This window comes from Danio rerio, chromosome 23 (genome assembly GCF_049306965.1).
Source record: "Danio rerio strain Tuebingen ecotype United States chromosome 23, GRCz12tu, whole genome shotgun sequence".
Classification (NCBI taxonomy): domain Eukaryota; kingdom Metazoa; phylum Chordata; class Actinopteri; order Cypriniformes; family Danionidae; genus Danio; species Danio rerio.
In genome coordinates, this window is record NC_133198.1 from 46,315,001 (window position 1) to 46,338,592 (window position 23,592).

General features: G+C 36.2%; 1 protein-coding gene and 1 long non-coding RNA gene across 8 annotated transcripts in view; both read right to left on the bottom strand.

Moving 5' to 3' along the window:
• Nucleotides 1-23,592, bottom strand: part of dlgap4a (discs, large (Drosophila) homolog-associated protein 4a) — a 309,291-nt gene that overhangs the window by 38,269 nt on the left and 247,430 nt on the right. For all 7 annotated transcript variants that reach the window (XR_012398800.1, XR_012398801.1, XM_073939424.1 and 4 more), the window contains one exon: nucleotides 20,460-20,679. Coding sequence is in view for 5 of the 7 variants with exons in the window: in XM_073939424.1 (XP_073795525.1) it covers nucleotides 20,460-20,679 (220 nt within the window). In the remaining 2 variants the exon portion in view is untranslated. The remainder of the gene's footprint in view (nucleotides 1-20,459; nucleotides 20,680-23,592) is intronic.
• LOC141380570 (uncharacterized) lies at nucleotides 14,346-18,103 on the bottom strand. Its single transcript, XR_012398802.1, has 4 exons — nucleotides 17,411-18,103; nucleotides 16,311-17,216; nucleotides 14,707-15,511; nucleotides 14,346-14,592 (listed from the first exon to the last, which is right to left on the bottom strand). It is a non-coding gene; the product is annotated as an uncharacterized lncRNA (long non-coding RNA).

A 23,592-nucleotide genomic window follows, 5' to 3' on the forward strand; every position in this document is an offset into this window, starting at 1 on the left:
TGAGCGGCAGTTCTGTGGGCGCAAATGCCTTGTTGATGCCAGAGGTCAGAGGAGAATGGCCAGACTGGTTCCAATTATTAGAAAGGCAACAGTAACTCAAATAAGCACTCGTTACAGCTGAGGTCTGCAGAAGAGCATCTCTGAACACACAACTCGACCAACCTTGAGGCAGATGGGCTACAGCAGCAGAAGACCACACCGTGTGCCGCTCCTGTCAGCCTTAGAACAGGAAACTGAGGCTACAATTCACACAGGCTCACCAAAACTGGACAATAGAAGATTGGAGAAATGTTGCCTGCTCTGATGAGTCTCCATTTCTGCTGACACACTTGGATGGTCGGGTCAGAATTTGGCATCAACAACATGAAAGCATGGATCCACCCTGCCTTGCATCAAAGGTATAGGCTGGTGGTGGTGGTGTAATGGTGTGGGGAATATTTCTTGGCACACTTTGGACCAAATAGTAACAACTGAGCATCGTGTCAACACCACAGCCTACCTGAGCATTGTTGCTGATCATGTCCATCCCTTAATGACCACAGTGTACTCATCTTCTGAAGGCTACCTCCAGCAGGATAACGCAGCATGTCACAAAGCGTGAACCATCTCAGACTGGTTTCTTGAACATGACGATGAGTTCACTGTACTCAAATGGCCTCCACAATCACCAGATCTCAACCCAATAGAGCACGTTTGGGATGTGGTGGAACAGGAGATTCACATCATGGATGTGCAGCTGACAAACTGCAGCAACTGTGTGATGTTATCCTGTCAATATGGAGCAAAATCTCTGAGGAACATTTCCAGTATCTTGTTGAATCTATTCCACGAAAGATTAAGGCAGTTCTAAAGGAAAAACGGGGTCCAACCCAGTACGGGTAAGGTGTACCTAATAAAGTGTCCGGTGACACTAGTGTATACACACTAGTCATAGATTGAATTCTACAAAACGATACTATATTGTGATATTGTTATGATATAAGATGACTTGTATTGTAATATAACAGGGCTTGAAATTGCGACCATTTTGGTCGCATATGCACCCGAAAATTAATCTATGCGACCTCATAATATATATTGGAGCATTAGTGCGACTGCAGATACTAGTTGTAGTGCGACCTGTTTTGATTTTTTGTAAAAACGTGCTGAATCGCTCTTCCCTGCAGCTATATTGGTTCATATTAGCTGTCAATCACTCAAGGTATTCCACTGTCAGATGATAAGCTTTTAAGACCACGGGAAATGCAAACGGCTGAAGAGTAAAAACTTAAAGCACACAGGTTTGCCAACCTTACCTAAAGTTGAGGCGCAGATGAAAGCGATCATGACACGTCACGTGGCGAATAATGATCCGCCAGCTGAGATCAATCGAGTACGCGCTTCTTGGAGAAGGTGCCCGAATCTCCATGCGTTGCATTCACTGCGTGTTCAGCGCATATGTCTGCTAAAAGTCAAATCTAATACTGTACATATCATCGCCGAAGAAGCTCGCCTTTACTAAGTTTACACTGAAACTGCGGCTCATAACAAAGACCGGTATTGTGCCGATGGTTAGCGCAAGAATCCTGCTCTGCCTGCTCATAAATTGGGTCGGCTGACTCGCCAGCTTTTCCACTAACACAGAAAAATGAAGATCAGCTCAGACTGAACCTTTAAATTGACACAAACTGAAAGCAAAACTTTTAAAGAGTGATAGAAGTGAGACTTTACTTACTTTCTTTTCTCTATTCTTTTTTGAGGTGTATATTATTTTTATATTTATTTACTGATGACTGTTTTGCAGCTTTCATCAGTGAATTGAATGATTTATTATAATCTTTTGTTTGTTTTGTAGCAGAAATATTATTTATTAAATTGACATGCATATAAAAACAGCAGTACAAAATAAATATTTCTTACTGCAATGCTTCGTTTTGGTTTGATGCAAACTATACAATTATTTTTCATAAAGTAACAGACTTTTTATAGCAGATAACCTACATTCATGCACATTCAAGGCAGTATCATAATGAGAAATGGAATTCATTGTTACTATTATTGTAATTTTTTATCATCATTAATATTCTATGGCCTAATTATTAGACATTCGTTTTGGAATTATTGCACACAAATATCAATGTCTTCGCAGCATTAGTTAGATAGTTGTTTCTGGTTTTTGTCAGTCCTATTAATGTTGTTTTAAAATACAATAAATCCCTTAAAAAACAATTTGCAGCAGTGCTTATTCATTTTTGGTGGGTGCTCCTACATTTTTTCTGGTGCTCCTAAAAATTTTTTTGGTGCTCCTAAATATTTGAAGTTGGGAGCACCGGTGCTACCAAGTAAAAAAGTTAATTTCGAGCCCTGTATGAGATTAGTGTCATATAACCCAGCACTAAACAGCTCTAGTTTGGATTTATTTCTTATCTGAGTTCGGTCCGCACTGAGAAACAGAGCCGGGTTAAACATGACACTGAGCCTTCAGTTTTGGTCTGAGCACAAAGGCTGAATTGAGTGAAGATCAGGGCTAATATCTGCGCTGAGAACAATCCTCCTCTGTCTGGACTGTGCTCAATACAGACTCAGTGCCAGGACTGTCCAATTGCAGACAATATTGGACAAATCTGCTTCCCGTTTGGTGCCAGGACAGATGCCATACAGCAGTCGATGGCCAATAGAGATGAATGATATTATGACATGGAAAGATTTACCAACATACAGTTGAAAAGCTGAGCGTTATATTAATAAGTACATTTACTGCATGCAATATGTCACATCAACTTAGCAAATTAAGCTGACATTACTGGGGATATGAATAATTTTGAGCTTTTATGTTGTCAGAGTTCAAAAATGGGATGTTGGGTTATATACAGGTAAATTTGCATTGTAATATGCTGGGAAAATAAATTCATTAATTTTCCTTTGGCTTGGACCCTAATTTATCAGAGGTTCTCAATATAATATTGAACCGTACGGTACGACCTCCACGGTTCAATACGCGCTTGTGAACTGCGGTTTTCTCAGTTTTGCGTTTAAATAATTTGTGCGTTTTCTATCTCCCTGAATTGACTGTGTGTGCCTGTAAGTCCATGAGCTGAGATGAGGAAACTCCTCCCTGCGAGTAAATATCCAATCACTATGCTCTAAAGTTAGGGAGCGCTTGGCCATCATTCCACACTTTAACATGGCGAGCGGCGGTAAAGTGAGGCTCAGGCAACAGAACAAGGAAGCGCCGGCGAAGTGATGCAACAGTACAAGAAAGAGGCAGCGACTTTTAAATCTGCGATGTGAGGACATTTAGATTTTGCCAGTAAGTATAATGTTAATAAAAGACAAAACAGTGAACTAAAAATAACTGTGTGCAAGCATTGATTTACACGTATAACCATGACTGCACAGCGCCATCACCCAGCAATATCACTGTCTGAAGGCAGGATAGCAGAGAAGCTAATAAAGTCCTCCAAATAGCAACAATCCCTCGCTGAAACTTTCAAGCAAACATACCCAACTGGTTCCGAGAGACACATAAAATAACAAAGGCAGTGCGGGTGATTATTGCTAAAGACTTGCAGCAGTTTTTGGAGAACTTTTGTCATCTTATAAAAGCACTCAATCCACGTAACAGACTACAGTATCGCATTTTTTCAGCACAGAGATAATTAAGATGTTTTATTTGTGTTTAAGTACAAATATGTTTATTTGAAATGGCCAATTTATCTTTATTAACTTCACATGTGGCGAGGCAGTGGCTGTCGCCTCACAGCAAGAAGGTCGCTGGGTCGCTGGTTCGAACCTCGGGTCAGTTGGCGTTTCTGTGTGGAGTTTGCATGTTCTCCCTGCCTTCGTGTGGGTTTCCTCCAGGTGCTCCGGTTTCCCACACAGTCCAAAGACATGCGGTACAGGTGAATTGGGTAGACTAAATTGTCTGTAGTGTATGAGTGTGTGTGTGGATGTTTCCCAGAGATGGGTTGCGGCTGGAAGGGCATCCGCTGCGTAAAAACTTGCTGGATAAGTTGGCGGTTCATTCCGCTGTGGCGACCCCGGATTAATAAAGGGACTAAGCCGACAAGAAAATGAATGAATGAATGAATGAATGAACTTCACATGTATGTTTATTTTCAAAGTGTAGGATTTTACATGTTCCCTAGTTTGTACATGGGCAACCAGCAGCTGTGAGATTTCAGTGTTCGTTTTTTTTATATACAATACACTAGGAACTGCTGTACTATTCTTGGCCTTTAAGTTAAACAAAATGAGCATTGCAATAAATCATTTTTATTTTGAACCTCTTACTGTTCCTATTGCCTATAGAATAAAAAAAGTGTCAAGCCATGAGAACCGAACCGAAAACCATGTTAAAAACCGAGGTATGCATTGAACCGTGGGCTAACTGTATTATTGCATCCCTATTATCTTCCAAATATCACACAGCCCAAAAACAAAGCGACACCACAGAGCTTAAAAGACTAAAAAAAAAAAAAAAAAAGTCAAAAAAAAAAAAAAAAAAACAACACAAAGTACAACCAAGATGCTTTCAAGGAAATTAAGAAAAGTCCATAGTAATAGAAGTGCAGTGGCTAATTATTTCCGCTGACAGATATTGAATGACTGAGAGATGTAGTGCCAATTTAATTAAAGACTTTTATACTGCGAGCCAAGCTCAAAGCAGCAGTGCATTAATTACATCAGGCTCTCCCTATGGATCTTCAGCCGTGTGAATAAAACACTGAGGGTGAGTGAGTTTATGACAGTTGTGGCACTGCAGGGGAGAATCAGATCCAGATTAGTGGCATTAGAGGCAGTCTCTGCCCCGCGGCCCCGAGCAAACCTCACATGGCCTTTCAGTCACACAGAGGACAAGCTCTAAAACACAGCCTCATTGAGGGCACTCAAGCCTAGTTCACACTACTAGTAGTGTAACGGATCGTAAATCTCACGGTTCGCATGACTTTATGTTTTGTGGATCGGATTTTTCAATCAGCCAAAAACTGGAGGCGACAAATGTAATTTGCTTTCCATTCATTACAGAAACAGCACTGCAAGACATTTTAGGTTTTATCAAACAGAACTTAGAGCCTGTAATTTTATTAAAAATAAAATGAAGTAATAATAAGCTGAATAAGAATAAACTGTATAAATATTCAGAACAATTCAGTGTTACTACTACTGTTGCTGATAACGCTATATTTAACATTATCATTTGTACAGCCCACACAGGGCTCGAAATTGCGACCATTTTGGTCGCATATGCGCCCGAAATTTAAGCTATGCAACCTCATAATATATATTAGGAGCATTCGTGCGACTGCATTAAATAGTTGTAGTGCGACCTGTTTCGTTTTTTTGTCTAAAAACGTGGTAAAAAAAAAAAAAAAAAAAAAAAAAAAAAAAAAAAAAAAAAAAAAAAAAAAAAATCGCTCTTCCCTGCCGCTATATTGGTTCATATTAGCTGTCAATCACTCAAGACTTTCCGCTGTCAGATGACAGGGAGGGAGCTTTTGTGACCGCGGGGAATGCAAATGGCAGTGAAAAGTACGCTGACTCTCGATGCGTTGCATGCACTGCGTGTTCAGCCAACACAATCTCACGGCAATTCGCAACTTTATCATACGTTTCCTCGTGAGATCAGGCTGCAACAGCGCAAATGTCCGCTAAAACACCATCGCCAAATAAGCTGAGTTTAAACTGATGCGGGTTATAACAAAGAACAGTATTGCGCCCGTGGTCATCGGGAGAATCCTGCTCTGCCCCCCTCATATTGGTCCGGCTGACTCGCATGCAAACACAGAAAGATGTAATTCAGCACGTAACGAGGCTGAACATTAAAACGACACGAACCGAAACCAAAACTTTTATAAGTGAGACTTTTCTTCATTTCTTTTGTCCGTTCTTTCTTGAGGTGTATATTATTTTTCTTTTTAATTACTGATGACTGCTTTGCAGCTTTCAGCATTGAATTGGATGATTTCTTATATTATTTCGTTTGTTTTGTAGCAGAAATATTATTTATTAAATTGACATGCATATAAAAGCAATAGTGCAAAATAAATATTTCTTACTACAATGCTTCATTTGTGTTTGATGCAAGCCATCAATTTATTTTTCATAAAGTAACAGTAGGACTTTATATAGCAGATAACTTACATCAAAGCACATTCAAGGCAGCATGATGATGAGAAATATAATTCATTATTAGTATTATAGTCATCATCGTCATCATTAATATTTTATAATTATTCAACATTCATTTAGGAATTATTGCACAAATATTAAGTCATCACAGCGTTAATTAGATAGTTATTTCTGGGTTTTGTTAGTCCCAATTGATGTCGTTTTCAAAAACAATAAATCCCTTAATATACAACTTGTCAAATATATCATTCATTTTTGGTGGGTGCTTCTTAATTTTTTCTGGTGCTCCTAAATTTTTTCTGATGCTCATAAATATTTCAAGTTGGGAGCACCGGTGCTACAAAGTAAGAAAGTTAATTTCTAGCCCTGCCATATTTTATCTTCAGGGCTCAAAATTAACTTTTTTACTTGTAGCACTGGTGCTCCCAACTTCAAATATTTAGGAGCACCAAAAAAATTTTAGAAGCACCAGAAAAAATGAATGAGCACCATTGCGAATTGTATTTTAAGGGATTTATTGTATTTGAAAACAACATCAATATTTGTGCAATAATTCCAAAATGAAGGTCTAATAATTATATAATGTTAATGATGACGAAAATTACAATAATAGTAACAATAAATTACATTTCTCATGATCATGCTGCCTTGAATGTGCTTGAATGCGAGTTACCTGCTATAAAAGTCAGTTACTTTATGAAAAACACATTTATTGTTTGCATCAAACAAAAATGAAGCATTGCAGTACAAACTTTATTTTGCACTAGAGCTGCCAATTCTGGCTAAAATGAGAATCGCGATTTTTTTGCTTAAAATAAAGATCACGATTTTCTCATGATTCTGTAGATGTAAATTAAAGGTGTGGTAAAAACAAACATATGGCACAACATCGATAATAATAATATTATGTGTAGGTCTACTGGTTTCTATAAATATTCTATTGTATATTAATCTATTATTATAATAATTATGATGTTGAATTATTATGTTTGAGATATATGCTTGCAATCTGTCATATTAGACTATTTAATTCACTGGTAAAATCAGACATTTGCCATTATCAGATTATATTCAATTATATATAGGCTAGAGTAGTTATACTGACACTGTAAACATTTATTTTCATGCACAACTGTGGGTTCGCTATGAAAGAAAAAACATCAAATGCTTGTCGTAATCATAACTCTAAAGTGCGATATGATCATTTAAATAAAGTGCACACTTTCGGTTTCATTTTGACTGCTAAGTACTGTTCATACTTCGCGCGCGGCTCCCAAACGATCACTCCGTGCCACAAACTGAATATTATTTACAACTTTATTACCTGTTACTCACAACATATGCAGATTCTGTTCACTAAAGTAGATGCACGCGCGCCCTCTCTGTGATAACAGCTCACGGTCAGCAGCTCACATCACGTGTGATTTCCCGATCGCGAAAACATCATTATATAAAGACAAAAATTACATTTTTAGGTGAATTATACCTTATAAATACAGTATGTGACTCATTCAACATTATTTGGAGGTGTCAATGTCACTGAGCAACGTATGTGAAACAATAAAACGACTCATGCAGCCGCCTTTTCTTCTCTCCTGAACTTGAAAATATGATTGGCAGAATCGAAGAAATGCTGGATTAAGATCATCTAGGGCAGGGGTATCAAACTCAATTCCTGGAGGGCCGAAGCCCTGCACAGTTTAGTTCCAACCCTGCTCCAACACACTTACCTGTAGGTTTCAAACAAGCCTGAAGGACTCAATTGGTTTGATCAGGTGTGTTTAATTAGGGTTGGAACTAAACTGTGCAGAGCTGCGGCCCTTTTGGAATTGAGTTTGACACCTGTGGTCTAGGGGGTCGAATCGAGATCGCGATCTTTTATCGATTAATTGTGCAGCTCTATTTTGCACTATTGCTTTTATTTGCATGTCAATTTAATAAATAATATTTCTGCTACAAAACAAACTAAAGATTTTAATAAATCATTTAATTCAATGCTGAAAGTTTTTTTTAGTTAGTAACTAGAAAAATAACAAATCAAGAAAGAATGGACACAAAAAAGTAAGAAAAGTCTCACTTCTATCACTTTTTAAGAGGCTAATTCTGCATGTTTGTAGCATATGAGTCACGAATTCAGTGTCCTTAGCACCATTGGTCAGTAATTTGCTTCTGTTTTAGTGTGGTCAAAAGTATCGAGTTAGGTACCAATCGATACTGAAATTTTAAAAACATTTGAGCACTGTTGGTGTGATACCTGCATAAACGTTAGAGCTGTGAACCTATACTGGTCTCATGGTTCGGTTACGATTATCATGCCATCGGTCGTTTCAATTCGATATCTCGGTGCATTGACGATGCTTTCCATGGCTATTGTTGTATTTTGGGGGGTGGCTATAACAAGCTGTCTATATAAATACACACGCACGCATGCACACAATTACGCAATTGCACACACACACACACACGCACGCACGCACCACTATTAAACTTCGTTCACCAAGTTTAAATACATGAAAAAAAACGCTGATTGGCTGTTGTGTTAACATGCTCAACAGAAATGACTGTGATTGGCTGTGAAGGACATTGGTTTACAGTTCTTCACCAGGTACAAACTGATACACGTACACAGAAGCATGTTAAAGCCGTGTAGATCAGTCGATCCATCAGTGCATCACTCATATGCCAGCTAATAGACAGACCAGCTGATTGATGTGGCATTGAAACACTCCAGTGTGCATGTATCTGTGTTTGAACGGCGATGAAGAATGGCCAGGTTTTAAACAAGTTAATGGTAAGTTAATGATGACAGAATTAAAACTTTTAGGTGAACTATCTCTTTAAGGTGTGCTTTTGTCAATCTGCTCACAAGTGGACAACACGAGATACAGGCATAAACGAGGTCTAATGAAAGCGAGGCATGGTTCGGTACAGTATAGTACGCATTAGTGTTGTCAAAAGTATCAAATTCAGTACAAGTTGCCATAAAATTTAATTCTGTATCCCGCAGACATTTATGTGCATTCTGAAACTCCACTGATTGGCAATTGTGTTCATAAGCTCAACAGAAATGACTGATTGGCTGTGAAGGTCATTGGTTTACCACTATTAAACTACGTTTAGCAAGTTCAAACACAGACATTGGAGCATTTCAAAGTTGCGTTGATTAGCTGGTGTGCATATGAGCTGACATATCATATGACATATGAACAATCTGCTGATAGATCGACGGATCCACACGTCTTTGAAATGCTTCAGGGTAAACCATACCCAACACAATCTCACGGCAATTCGTAACTTTTTCATTTTGTGGCTAATTCGTACATTTTAGTACGATTTGCGTATCCCCCAATGACGGTTGGGTTTAGGGGTGGGGTTAGGTGCCACGCCTCCTTTTTAAAATCGTACATTTTCTTACGACTGAACTCGTACGAATTTGCCACTAAACTGCCAAAACTTAAAATACTTACGTTTTCTCGTGAGATCAGGCTGACCATACCATACTGCTCAGTGGACAGTGGAAAGTTTTAAGGTGCTCCACTTTTGAACACTTCCAGAAGTAGTTGGAAATGATCAATTTACATGGTTGATTTTCCCAGTGCAAACGCTCGTTTTTAAATGGATTTAAAGAGTGTTGACCCATTCAAATGTAAATTTGCTGTTAATTTACTCACTCCCTGGCTATGTGAGATTTTTAGGCTGAAACCATGGTTCTTTTTGGTACATTTAGTGCAAGTCAATGACTAGCAGCACTCAGAGACAAAAATACAGTGGCAAAACCAAATAAATACTGATGATACACTGAGGTCTTGTATAGTGAAATGACTGGTCTGTGCAAGAAACTGAATATTATCATTAAACCACAGCCTGTGCAATTGGTCTTGAGCAAGCCACAGTATTTGGTGTAGTTTTGCGGTAATTGCGGAGCAGAAATGAAAGCTACTGCTCTGTATTACCTCTGCCCTGAAAAAAAAAAAAAAAAAAAAAAAAACTAAATCAACTGTCGGCTTATCCAGAATTATACTGCTTTAATTCTAAGGTGACAGTCTTTTCATCTGTGTTTTATACCCAAATGTGAGACACTGCTGTTGCTAATATTAGCTGTATTTGGTGAATTGTAACTAAAATCGGCAAAGCAGTAAGTAAATCAGCATACTATCATCTCAAAATCATTGCAAGAATCAGATGCTTTGTTTCCAGTGAGGACTTAGAGAAACTTGTTCATGGTTCTATTTTCATTTCTTGGTGAAGTCTAAGCAAGAAAAAGTACCAGACTCCAATACAAAAATGACACTAGTTTAACTTTAAACATGCAACATTATTTATAAGTGAAAGTAGTTTAGTCAGTCTGACCCTTCAGCCACTCTGAGATTTTGTGACATCAACTAAATTATAAAAGCATACAACTCATAAATGCAATTTGTTTATATTAAATTTATTTCAATATATTAAAATGTATATTCATTTATTTAATGTACTTTATTTATTGTAATTTAATTAATTACTTTTTATTTATTTTAAATTTATTTAAAAAAATATTTATTGACATTCATTTTCAGTGTAAAAATATTACTTATGTTTAAATGCCATTTTTTAATACTTATTTTTAAGTACAAACAGAATTGGACTTTTGTTTTATTTTTATTATTATTTTGTTACAGAGCAGCAAAAAATAACACTTTAAAATGGAGTTTTCATGTAATTTTTCTGAACTAGCAGTGTTTTGAAATTAATGAATGCATTACAGTGATTATTTCTCAAGACTATAGTCGCATAACCAAAATCTATAATCGTTGCATCCCTAGTGACGCGGTCTGTATATTGTTTATTATTACGCTAATTTGAATATTCGTTCTAAAATCGCATGTTAATAGGCGATTATATATAATCATATATATATATATATATATATATATATATATATATATATATATATATATATATATATATATATGATTAAATAAAATTATTAAATAAATTATATATATAATATATAATTATAATTTGCTTTATTTAATTGACTCTGAATGTTGTACTTTAACAGTAAATGGCTGCTAATACGATTTCAATAATTAGATATTTGCAAATATTTGTTTTCTTAAATTATATTATTAAGGAGAAACTCTGAACAAGCGAACATATAACCAGTTTTACCTCAATCTACTACCTGTTTGCTACAAGTTGGACGAACAAGACTAAAAATACTGAGCATAGTATTTATTTTTCCACTATAAAAGAAAAGGGTTACAGGTTTCCAGCATTCTTCAAAATATCTTCTTTTGTGCATTTTACAGAATGCTGGTAACCTGTAACCATTGACTTCCTAGTATTATTTGTCAAGTTTTCCCAGAGAAATGTACACATTCACTATGCAGTCACATATTTATATGTGCAAAGTATCCTGCAGCCTTTTTACATATTCAAATTCCCGAACAATGCATGCACTCCTCAAATATTATCTGTCCCTGAATTTGCAACATAAACAAATGCACTGGATCTGATTCAACACATTGAAACCAGCCTTTGTGTGATCAGATTCGGATCTCACGCGTGCAATGTAAACCTGGCAGCGCTTAAAAAGCCATAAAGCACAATTTCTCCATCAAAGAGCCTCTGTAAACATCAGCTGTCTTGTTTAGGTAGGCAGTGTTGTCATGTTTTGCCTGTCTAGACAGACGCATGAACGTAAACACACCTCCACACGCCACCATAACATGCTAACGACAGCTAACCTGCTAATTCAATCAAAACAGCACCAAATCACACTCTAAAGGGATTAACGGAAGTGAATTCTGACGCTTAAGCCTGTCATTATCTGATGTGTTATTATTGACTTCCTCTAACCCCGAGCACATGCCAAAACCAGCGTCTCGAGGCGATGCGCGCGCGTTTGCTCGTTCCCGCGCGCGCGTGCCCATTTGGCGAAACAAAAATCCACACACCTTTTCCTCTTCCTCTGTGTGTGAGGCGATCACCGTCGATGCCGTACTTCCATCACGTCGCATAAAACCGACTGAAACGAGTGTGTTTTGTCGTTCTCTGTTGTTTCGCTGTGATATCGTTTCCGTTCGGCGGATCCACCGTCCACGTCTCGAGGAGTCGAGGAAAAAGAAGCGATCCGGTAATCCGCTTTCAGGACGCGGGATTGGAGAGAGACGCGCTCTAGGCGTTTACTCTTTGCGCTCTGATTGGCGAGAGGGCGGAGCGGAAGCGCTTGACGCGGTCCAATCAGAATCGATATTTGTGCGTCACACAGAATCCCCACGTGCGCGCGCGCGCTCTCTGTGCCTCAGCTTCACATAAGCCGTGGTTGTTGCTAGAAGGAATACAGCCGCGGACGGAAATTAACAAGAATTATTTATATTAATTATTCATTTACCAATTAATTGTATTTTGTTGACGTCTATCCCTTCCCTAATCCTAAACTAAACCATTACAGTAATGTAAAAATACTAATTATTGTTGTACAGTTTCACAAAACAAATCTATATTGATGTGAGTATCCGCAGCTGTATCTCTTCTAAGTTTTATGGTCAGCCGGGCTGTGGCTCAGTCACGTGACCTAAGAGCGCGCCAGACCAGGGGGAGTTCATTGTGAAAACTCACAGCAAATCTACTTTTCATGTCGTTTGGTAACTGAATTAATATCTGACAACGAGTCCTGTGTCCGAAAACAATCTAAACATTCAAGGCTTGTTTCGAGTATTTATTGATCTTTGATAGTCATTTATTTTAAATAAGTTGAAAAAAATCCTTTCCCAGTGACGGGTTGCGGCTGGAAGGGCATCCGCTGCGTAAAAACTTGCTGGATAAGTTGGCGGTTCATTCCGCTGTGGCGACCCCGGATTAATAAAGGGACTAAGCCGACAAGAAAATGAATGAATGAATGAAAAAAATCCATCCATCTATCCATTCATCCATCCATCCGTCCGTCTATCTATCAATCTATCTTTCTATCCATAATAGAAGTCTATCCGTCTGTCTGCCTGTCTATCTGTCAGTCTGTTATCCATTCATCAAGCAATCCATCCATTCGTCATCCATCTGTCTGTCCATTCGTTTCATCTATCTATCTGTCCGTCCGTCCGCCATCCATCCATCCATCCATCCATCCATCCATCCATCCATCCATCCATCCATCCATCCATCCATCCATCCATCCTATCTATCTATCTATCTATCTATCTATCTATCTATCTATCTATCTATCTATCTATCTATCTATCTATCTATCTATCTATCTATCTATCTATCTATCTATCTATCTATCTATCTATCGTCTTTCTGTCATCCATCCATCCATCCATCCATTCGTGTCATCTATCTATCTGTCTGTCTGTCATTCATCCATCTATCAATCTATTTATCCTTCCATATGTCCGCCCGTCCTTTCATCCGTCTGTCTGTCATCCATCCATCCATCCATCCATCTTTCCGTTTGTCTGTCCATTCGTGTCATCTATGTGTCTGTCTGTCTGTCTGTCATCCATCCATCAATTCGTCCGTCCGTCCGTCTGTCATCTATCCGTCCATCCATCCATTCGTGTCTTCTATCTGTCTGTGTTTCTGTCATCCATCCACCCACCTATCTATCTATCATCATCCATCCTTCTGTCCATTTGTCCATCCATCCATCCATCTGCCATCATCCATCCGTCCATCCATCTGTCTATCTATTTAAGTCTGCATGAACCGGAAACTTCAACCCTTTTTTGCATTGTGATGCAGTTCCTAGAGAAACTGAATATTAAACAGTGGGCGTGGCTGTGTAAACAGAGGGCGTGGCTTGTTGTTTTTCTACTGTAAGCTGATTCGATATAGTAAAGAATGCATTTCAGAAAGATAGGGAAAAGAGTTTGGGGAGAGTTATTACTACCTAACACACAGCACCCGCTCACCATTTCTGTTATTTGTCAAAACTGACAGCTGAAGGGGCGTTGTTAAGTGTGTTAGCCCCGCCTATTACCTTAGACAAACCTAATCTGAGAGTTTAACTGAAAACAAACAGGAAGTGCATTTTCAGACTTTCATTAAATATTACAAGGATAAACTATTATTTTTATCTAAATGACATGCGCAGGTGAATTGTTCAGCACAAAACTAGCCTCGTGACAAACAAAATCATGTGGTTAGTTTTGATTTCATGTGGACTTTAAGAGTATAGTGCGCTGTTTCAAGCAAATGAAGACTGTCGCAATGTTAAAAATGCTGCAGAATTACTAAACAGATGGTCAAGGTTTGCTTTTTCTTGACAGTTTGCTACCTAAACTAAATTGCATTAAGCAGATTCCTCTCCAAAAATAGACAAGACTTTAATACTTCTGAGAGTAGCTCTTTACTTCTTCACAGACTTCACAAGGGACAGTTCAATCCAAAAAATGTAATAATTTTCTGATGATTACATGTACACACCATGGCCTTATTTAAAACCTTTACGAGTTTCTGTTAAACCCACAAGAAGATATTTTGAAGAATGCTGGAAACCTGTAACCACTGACTTCCACAGTTTTTGTTTGTCTACAATAGAAATCAATGGTTACAGGTTTCTAGTATTTTTCAAAATATCTGCTTTTATGTATTTTGAAGAATGCTGGAAACCTGTAACCACTGACTTCCACAGTTGTTGTTTTTCTACAATGGAAGACAATGGTTACAGGTTTCCAGCGTATTTCAAAATATCTTTTTTATGTGTATTTTGAGGAATGCTGGAAACCTGTAACTATTGACTTCCATAATAGTTGTTTGTCCTACCATAGAAGTCAATGGTTACAGGTTTTCAGTATTTTTCAAAATATCTTCTTTTTTGTGTTTTAAAGAATACTGGAAACCTGTAACCATTGACATCCATAGTAGGAAAAGCAAACATGGAAGTCCATGGTTACAGGTTTTCAGCTTTCTTAAAAAAAAAAAAAAAAAAAAAAAAAAATTGTGTGTATTTTGAAGAATGCTGGAAACATGTAACTCTTGTTTTTCATGTTTTTTGTTTTTCTACAGCGGAAGTTAAAGTTTACAGGTTTCCAGCATTCTTCAAAATATCTGCTTTTGTGAATTTTAAAGAATGCTGGAAACCTGTAACTATTAACTTCCATAGTATTTTTTGTCCTACCATAGAAGTCAATGGTTACAGGTTTTCAGCATTCTTTAAAATATCTTCTTTGTGTATTTTTAAGAACGCTAGAAACCTGTAACTATTGACTGCTATAGTTTTTTTTTTTTTTTACTATGGAAGCTATTGGTTACAGGTTTCTTGCAATCTTCAAAATATATTCTTTTTGTAATGCTGGAAACCTGTAACCATTGACATCCATAGTAAGAAAACCAAATACTATAGAAGTCCATGGTTACAGGTTTTCAGCCTTCTTAAAAAAACTAATTTGTGTGTATTTTGAAGAATGCTGAAAACCTGTAACCATTGACCTCCACAGTATTTGTTTGAGTACTATGAAAGTCAATGGTTACAGGTTTCCAGCATTCTTCAAAATATCTTCTTTTGTGAATTTTGAAGAATGCTGGAAACCTGTAATCATTGTCTTTCATAATACTTGTTTGTCCTACTATAGAAGTCAATAGTTACAGGTTTCCAGCATTCTTCAAAATATCTTCTTTTGTGAATTTTGAATAATGCTGGAAACATGTAACCACTGACTTTCCTTAGTTTTTGTTTTTCTACAATGGAAGTCAATGGTTACAAGTTTCCAGCATTCTTCAAAATATCTTTTTTATGTGTATTTTGAGGAACGCTGAAAACCTGTAATATTGACTTCCCTGGTATTTGTTTGTTCTACTATAGAAGTCAATGGATACAGGTTTTCAGCGTTCTTCAAAATATTTTCTTTTTTGTATTCAAAGAATACTGGAAACCTGTAACCATTGACATCCATAGTAGGAAAAGCAAATATGGAAGTCTATGGTTACAGGTTTCCAGCTTTCTTAAAAAAACTCATTTGTGTGTATTTTGAAGATTGCTGGAAACATGTAACTCTTGTCTTTCATGGTTTTTGTTTTTCTACAAGGGAAGTTAATGTTTACAGGTTTCTAGCATTCTTCAAAATATATTATTTTTGTATTATGAAAAATGCTGGAAACCTGTAACCATTGACATCCATAGTAAGAAAACCAAACATTATAGTAATCCATGGTTACAGGTTTTCAGCTTTCTTAAAAAAAATGAATTTGTGTGTATTTTGAAGAATGCTGGAAACCTGTAACCATTGACCTCCACAGTATTTGTTTGAGTACTATGGAAGTCAATAGTTACAGGTTACCAGCATTCTTCAAAATATCTTCTTTTGTGAATTTTGAATAATGCTGGAAACATGTAACCACTGACTTCCCTTAGTTTTTGTTATTCTACAATGGAAGTCAATGGTTACAAGTTTCCAGCATTCTTCAAAATATCTTTTTTATGTGTATTTTAAGGAACGCTGAAAACCTGTAATATTGACTTCCATGGTATTTGTTTGTTCTACTATAGAAGTCAATGGATACAGGTTTTCAGCGTTCTTCAAAATATTTTCTTTTTTGTAAAGAATACTGGAAACCTGTAACCATTGACATCCATAGTAGGAAAAGCAAATATGGAAGTCTATGGTTACAGGTTTCCAGCTTTCTTAAAAAAACTCATTTGTGTGTATTTTGAAGATTGCTGGAAACATGTAACTCTTGTCTTTCATGGTTTTTGTTTTTCTACAAGGGAAGTTAATGTTTACAGGTTTCCAGCATTCTTCAAAATATCTGTTTTTGTAAATTTTGAAGAATGCTGGAAACCTGTAACTATTGACTTCTATAGTAGGACAAACAAGTATTATGAAAGTCAGTGGTTACAGGTTTCCAGCATTCTTTGAAATTCACAAAAGACGATATTTTGAAGAATGCTGGAAACCTGTAACCATTGACTTTCATAATACTTGTTTGTCCTACTATAGAATTCAATAATTACAGGTTTCCAGCATTCTTCAAAATATCTTCTTTCGCAAATTTCGAAAAATGCTGGAAACCTGTAACTACTGACTTCCATAGTTTTTGTTTTTCTACAATAGTCAATGGTTACAGGTTTCCAGCATTCTTCAAAATATCTTCTTTTATGTATTTTGATGAATGCTAGTAACCTGTAACTATTCCATAGTATTTGTTTTTCTACAATCTTTTTTTTTTTTGCAATTTTTAAAGAATGCTGGAAACCTGTAACCGTTGACTTAAATTGTATTTGTTTTGCTACTATGGAAGTCAATAGTTTCAGGTTTCCAGCATTCTTCAAAATATCTTCTTTTATGTATTTTGATGAATGCTAGTAGCCTGTAACCATTGACTTCCATAATATTTGCTTTTCTACAATGGTTCTACAGTGGTTAAATGGTTCCAACATTCTTCAAAACATCTTCTTTTCTGCTTAACAGAATAAAAAGTACACATAAAGGTTCATAATCAATTGAGGGTGAGTATATTGTGAGTAAATCTTTATTTTTGCGTAAACTATCCCTTTTAATTCAGTCACTTTAAATGATAAATAATATCAAAACCCAGTGGATTGTAGATCCTCTCCAATATAAGGTAAAAAAGCAGATGGACCACCCTGGCCACTGGTTTATCAAACTAATCTGCTTGATGTCTGTTAATTCCTCAAATCGGGTAAGATGAGCTTTAATTTGTGCTGGAAGTTTTGCTCATGATGGGATGTTAAGCTGAAGGATTGGTCTCTGCAGGACACCGACTGTACAAAAATGTAGGTCAGGAGAAACAGTTCACTGATAAATAACACGCACTTGGCACTGGACATTTGAAATGTTGTGTGAAGTTGTTTACAGATTAAAATATTTAAAGGTTAACACAATTTTATGTCTCAGTTCTTTTGAGAAGTCTAAGTTTATTTTTCACAATTTACAAGTTTTTTTTGGTACAATTCTCAGGTTAGATTATAAGGCTGAACTGATGTGGTTTTCCAGAAACTAAGGGTTTGCATCTTACAACTTCAGAATAATTTCCTCAGAATTGTGATAAAAAAAAAAAATAAAAAAAATAAAAATATATATATATATATATATATATAATAAAAGAAAGACAAAACATTCTATAAAATCTGGCAATCTTTCGTAGATTATTTTAAATACACCAATTCTACAGGACATTTTAAAATTATATTAATTAATATATTATTATATTTTATAATATTTTTATTATTTTTATTGTATTCATCTATTATTATTTGACTTTTTATTTATTATTTTTCTTTTTTTTATTAATTCATTTATTGTTTATTTATTCATTTATTTATTTAATTAATATTTTTTGTAATTAATAGTTTGTTTATTATTTACTATTATTTAATTTTCTTATGTATTGTTTGTAAATTGTATTTTACTATTTTTTATTGTATTCATTTATTATTATTTTCTTTGTATTACTTGTTTAGGGCTTATTAATTATTACTTATTGTTTATTCTTTATTTATTAAAACGTTTTTTAATTTTATTTATTTAATTTTGATTATCATTTTTAATACTATTATGTAGTTTGTATATTGTATTTTTTAACATTTTATTGTATTTATCTTTTGTTATTTTACTATTTAGTTATTTTTATTAAGTAATATATTGTTTATTTATTCATTTATTTACTTAATTGATTGTTTTTTGTTTTTAATTTTTGATTGATTATAATTATTTATTATTATTATTATGTTTACTGTATTTATTATTATTCCACTTTCTTATTTATTGTTTGCATATTGTATTTTATTTTATTTTATTTATCTATTATTATTATTTTTATTTATTTACTTATTTTTATAAATTTATGAATTGTTTATTAATTAATTTAATTAATTGTTTTTGTTTGTGATTTTTATTATTTTATTATTATCATTTTTATTTGTATTTATTAATATTTAATTTTCTAATCTAGTTTGTAAATTGTTTTTAAAATTATTTTTATTGTATTTATCTTTTATTATTGAACTTTTGTCTATTTATATTTTTTACATTTATTTTTACAGAATAATTTATTGTTTATTCATTAATTAATTAATTTAATAAATAATACAACAATATTTCATTTATTTATTTTTATTATATTTACTATTATTTCACTTATGTGTGTTTTTTATCATGTTCTCCCTGTGTTGGCATGGTTTTCCCCCACAGTCAAAACAAATGAGCTATAGGTCAATTGAAGAAACTACATTGGTCTTTATGAGTGTGTGTGTGAGAGAATGAGTGTATGGGTGTTTCCCAGTACTGGCTTTGGGCTGGAAGGGCATCCGCTGTGTAAAACATGTGCTGGAATAGTTGGCGGTTTATTCCGCTTGGTGACCCCTGATGAATAAAGGGACTAAGCCGAAGTAAAATGAATAATAATAATAATAATAATAATAATAATAATAATAATAATAAACTTTCATAATATTGACCACATTAATTGATCATGATTATATTTATCTCCAGAATGACCATAGTACTTAAACAAATCTGTTTACATAAGATCTTTTAGATTTGAAGGGTCAGTAAATGATGACAGGATTTTAATTTTTATTTATATCCCCCTGTAAGGATCTGAGAGTGAGCCAGTTTTCTGCCTGCAGATCATCTGTCTGGACTTGCCCACATGCCGAGCTCTCAGAGGGAAAAGATCCGACTTCACACCTTTAACATCTTTATGACCGACACAGAAAAACAGGCGTTTGGTTGCACTGACATCACCTTTGAGGCAATAAAATGACATCATGAAAAGTCCACGAGAGCCGTGCTTATCAAGAGAGGTTTATAGCAGCTTGTTGTGGACTTTGTGCCTGTTATCAGTGCTCATGGTGTCTGTGTGCATGTATGCACACATACATATACCGAGATATCAGAAAAAATGATCAAGCATTCATTCATTCATTTATTCATTCATTCATTTTCTTTTCAGCTGAGTCCCTTTATTAATCAGGGATCACCACAGTGGAATGAACCGCCAACTTATCCAGCATATGTACGCGGCGGATGCCCTTCCGGTCACAAACCCATCACTGGGAAAACACATTCGCTGTGTGAAACATATGCTGGAATAGTTGGTGGTTCATTCTTCTGTGGCGACCCCTAATAAATAAGGGACTAAGCCAAAGGAAAATGACAAATAAATGTATTTTTACAAACTGGAGCAGTCTATGAATCTGCTTTAAAAAATTCAGTAGTCTTAAATTTCAGATATTCAAGTTCAAATTAAGAAATTTAACCATTTATAATGGGATATAATATTCAGTTTTATTAAATCACAATTGTTATCAATTCAAACTAACACAGACTGTTTTGGCACATAATAAGCTCCATATGTTTTCCTGCCCGTGTTCATGTGGATCGAGTGTGTTCGGCACTCACCTGTGACGCTGTTGCAGCTGCTGATGGAGGAGGTGATAGGCGGCGTCTCGTCTGAATCCACAGATCCAGTGTCCTCATCCTGCGAGCAGCCCGCCTGGATGGCCCTCAGGTAACTGTGGCTCCTGGAGCGGAAGCAGGTGGGAGTGGGAAGATCCAGAGCCTCCACCGCCTGAGACTCCAACTGTCCGTAAGCAGCGCTGGCCATGAAGCACTGCTCCACCTGAACAACAAATGAGCGTTAAAACTATAGACCAGGGGTGTAGCGGACATTTTAAAAGTGTGTGTGTGTGTGTGTGGGGGGTGGGGGGGGGGGGGTGGGGTCATTCATTCATTTTCAGCTTAGTCTCTCCATTAATCTGGGGTCGCCACAGCGGAATGAACCGCCATCTTATCCAGCATATGCACTTCCAGCTGCAACCCATCTCTGGGAAACATCCATACACACTCATTCACACTCATATGGACAATTTAGCTAACCCAATTCACCTGTACCCACGCGAATGCGGAGAGAACATGCAAACTCCACACAGAAATGCCAACTGACCCAGCCGAGGCTCGAACCAGCGACCTTCTTGCTGTGAGGTGACCTACTGTGTCACCATGTCGCCCTGTTACGTTCATTTTATTATTAATCGCCTGTTTCGAAACGCTCTGTGTCTAAAAGTGAGGAGGACGTATCCCCCCTGTCCCCCCCGGTTGCTACGCCCCTGCTATAGACTGTTTAAAAACATGGACGTAGTGTCCGTGATGCCACCCTTACACTCAAAAAAATCAACTAGGCATGTATTGGAATTACAAAATAAAAACTTGTCAGATTGAAAAGAACAAATCAAGTTTACGTATGTTAAATGATTCATTCATGTTATTTGAAACTGAATCAAGAAATAATCAAATGAATTTGATCAGAACATGCTGATTCAATGAGACTAAGACGCTTCAAATCGACAACTCTCACTCTGGAGAGTCACTTCGCGCATATCAGTAGGTGGCGATAGTGCGTTTGGATGTCACCATACGAAAACAACAAGAAGAAGTATCACCGCGTGTTTTCGGCACAGTTTGGGAATTGGTTTTCCCAAGAACTTGAATGTTATGCATGTTATGTTGTTGGCTAAATGTTTCTTATACATTTCATATTACAATTTTGGATATTATATAACATTTTGTCAGGCAGTGGCGCAGTGGGTAGCACGTTCGCCTCACAGCAAGAAGGTCGCTGGGTCGCTGGTTCGAACCTCGGCTCAGTTGGGGTTTCTGTGTGGAGTTTGCATGTTCTCCCTGCCTTCGCGTGGGTTTCCTCCGGGTGCTCCGGTTTCCCCCACAGTCCAAAGACATGTGGTGCAGGTGAATTGGGTAGGCTAAATTGTCCGTAGTGTATGAGTGTGTGTGTGAATGTTTCCCAGATGGGTTGCAGCTGGAAGGACACCCGCTGCGTAAAAAAACTTGCTGGAAAAGTTGGTGGTTCATTCCGCTGTGGCGACCCTGGATTAATAAAGGGACTAAGCCGACAAGAAAATGAATGAATGAATTTAAACAACAATATTGCTGATTACTAGCTGATTTAACAAGACATAATTTTGTTAAAGTAAAGCTTTAGTGTTGCATTGAGTAAATTAGAATCATTTTAATTAGAATAACACAATACAAACATTTTGAGTCAATTAGTTGCAAAGAAGTTAGACTGACATATTGAAACCATGTTTTATCTACAAATGTGCTTTGTGTTCATACAACATGTTCAAAGCAGTTCAGGTTTACTTGATTGGATTAGATGCATAAAGGGTGCCACGATTAAATCATGTTCATTCAACAATTTTTTTTTTGAGTGTAGGGCCGAGACACACCAAGCCAACAAATTATAAATTGAAAACTTTACCTCATCGAATGATTATTTTATTTTAAGTGCAGTTATTTATTTACGTATTATGTTTTATGTATTTTTGTACTGTAAATGTACTCAGCTATTAAAGGTCTTTCTCGAATAAAAGAGAACTTTTCTATTCTTATTCTATCAGGTTTTTTTGTGTGTGAATTATTGACACTAATCTAGCTCCATAGCATCCACACTTCAGCTTGTCTTACTGCAATTTTAAATCTGGAACAAAGTGTTCCTGAGGTCAAGTAAAGCGCAAAACTTCTATGACACATTTCAACGATTTCTCTGTGATGTCGAGCACAAACAGCAGAGGAGAAACAGAACAGGAGCACACAGAAATAGATTTTTACCTTCAGAAGAAAAAACAGCAGAGCAAGACTCTAAGATGCTAAGATGATTTGGTTGCTGAGGACAGTTGTCAGACTATTAGCTGTGTGGTTATTAGGATGTTTCCATAGAGCTATTTTGTCGTGGGCTTTATATATGTCTACTACGGGATTGTTATGTGGTTACTAGGATGTTCTTGGTGTTGTTAATTGTTACTGTTATATTATTGTCGGAGTTGTTAGAGTGTTGCTATATGGTTTCAGGGGTATTTTAGGACAGGTCATAGGGCCAGACGGAATCTGCGGACGTTTTTTGTTATTATTTTGTTAATCTGCGGATTTCTATGGAATTATTTTGGGAGTGTCATAACTAAAACCTTAATATATGAAACAAAAATAATATATTTTAAACTTTTATTTAATGTTTAAAATGCTAATTCAATTAGATTCACTTTATCTGGTAAACAAAGCAAGTCTCACATATAATAAATCTGCTAAACGTCAGAAAATATTACTTAACAAACTGTATTGTGAATAAATCGGATGAACATTTTCACATTAGTCAATAATATTACTGTAATTAATTTAAAAACTGAATAAATATAGATATTACACACATTTACACATTACAAGTAAATAAACAGACTTAATGAGTGGCTAAAAATCTGCGGAAATCTGCAGAATGCATGTGGGCCTAGTCATAAGCCTCCTTTCCACTGCACACGACAAACGGCAAGCGACAGACCGGAAGTCATTCATTTTCAACCGAGAGCAGTCTGGGAGCTCCGTTGAGTTCCGATCATCTCCGTATGCGGAAAATTCAGATCTGAATTGAGCTGCGGATTCGTTGAAATATTTGAACTCCTGCGACTAGACCGTATGCGACCTGCCGATCGGACATGAAGTATTCCAGTGTTGTCCAAGCAGATCC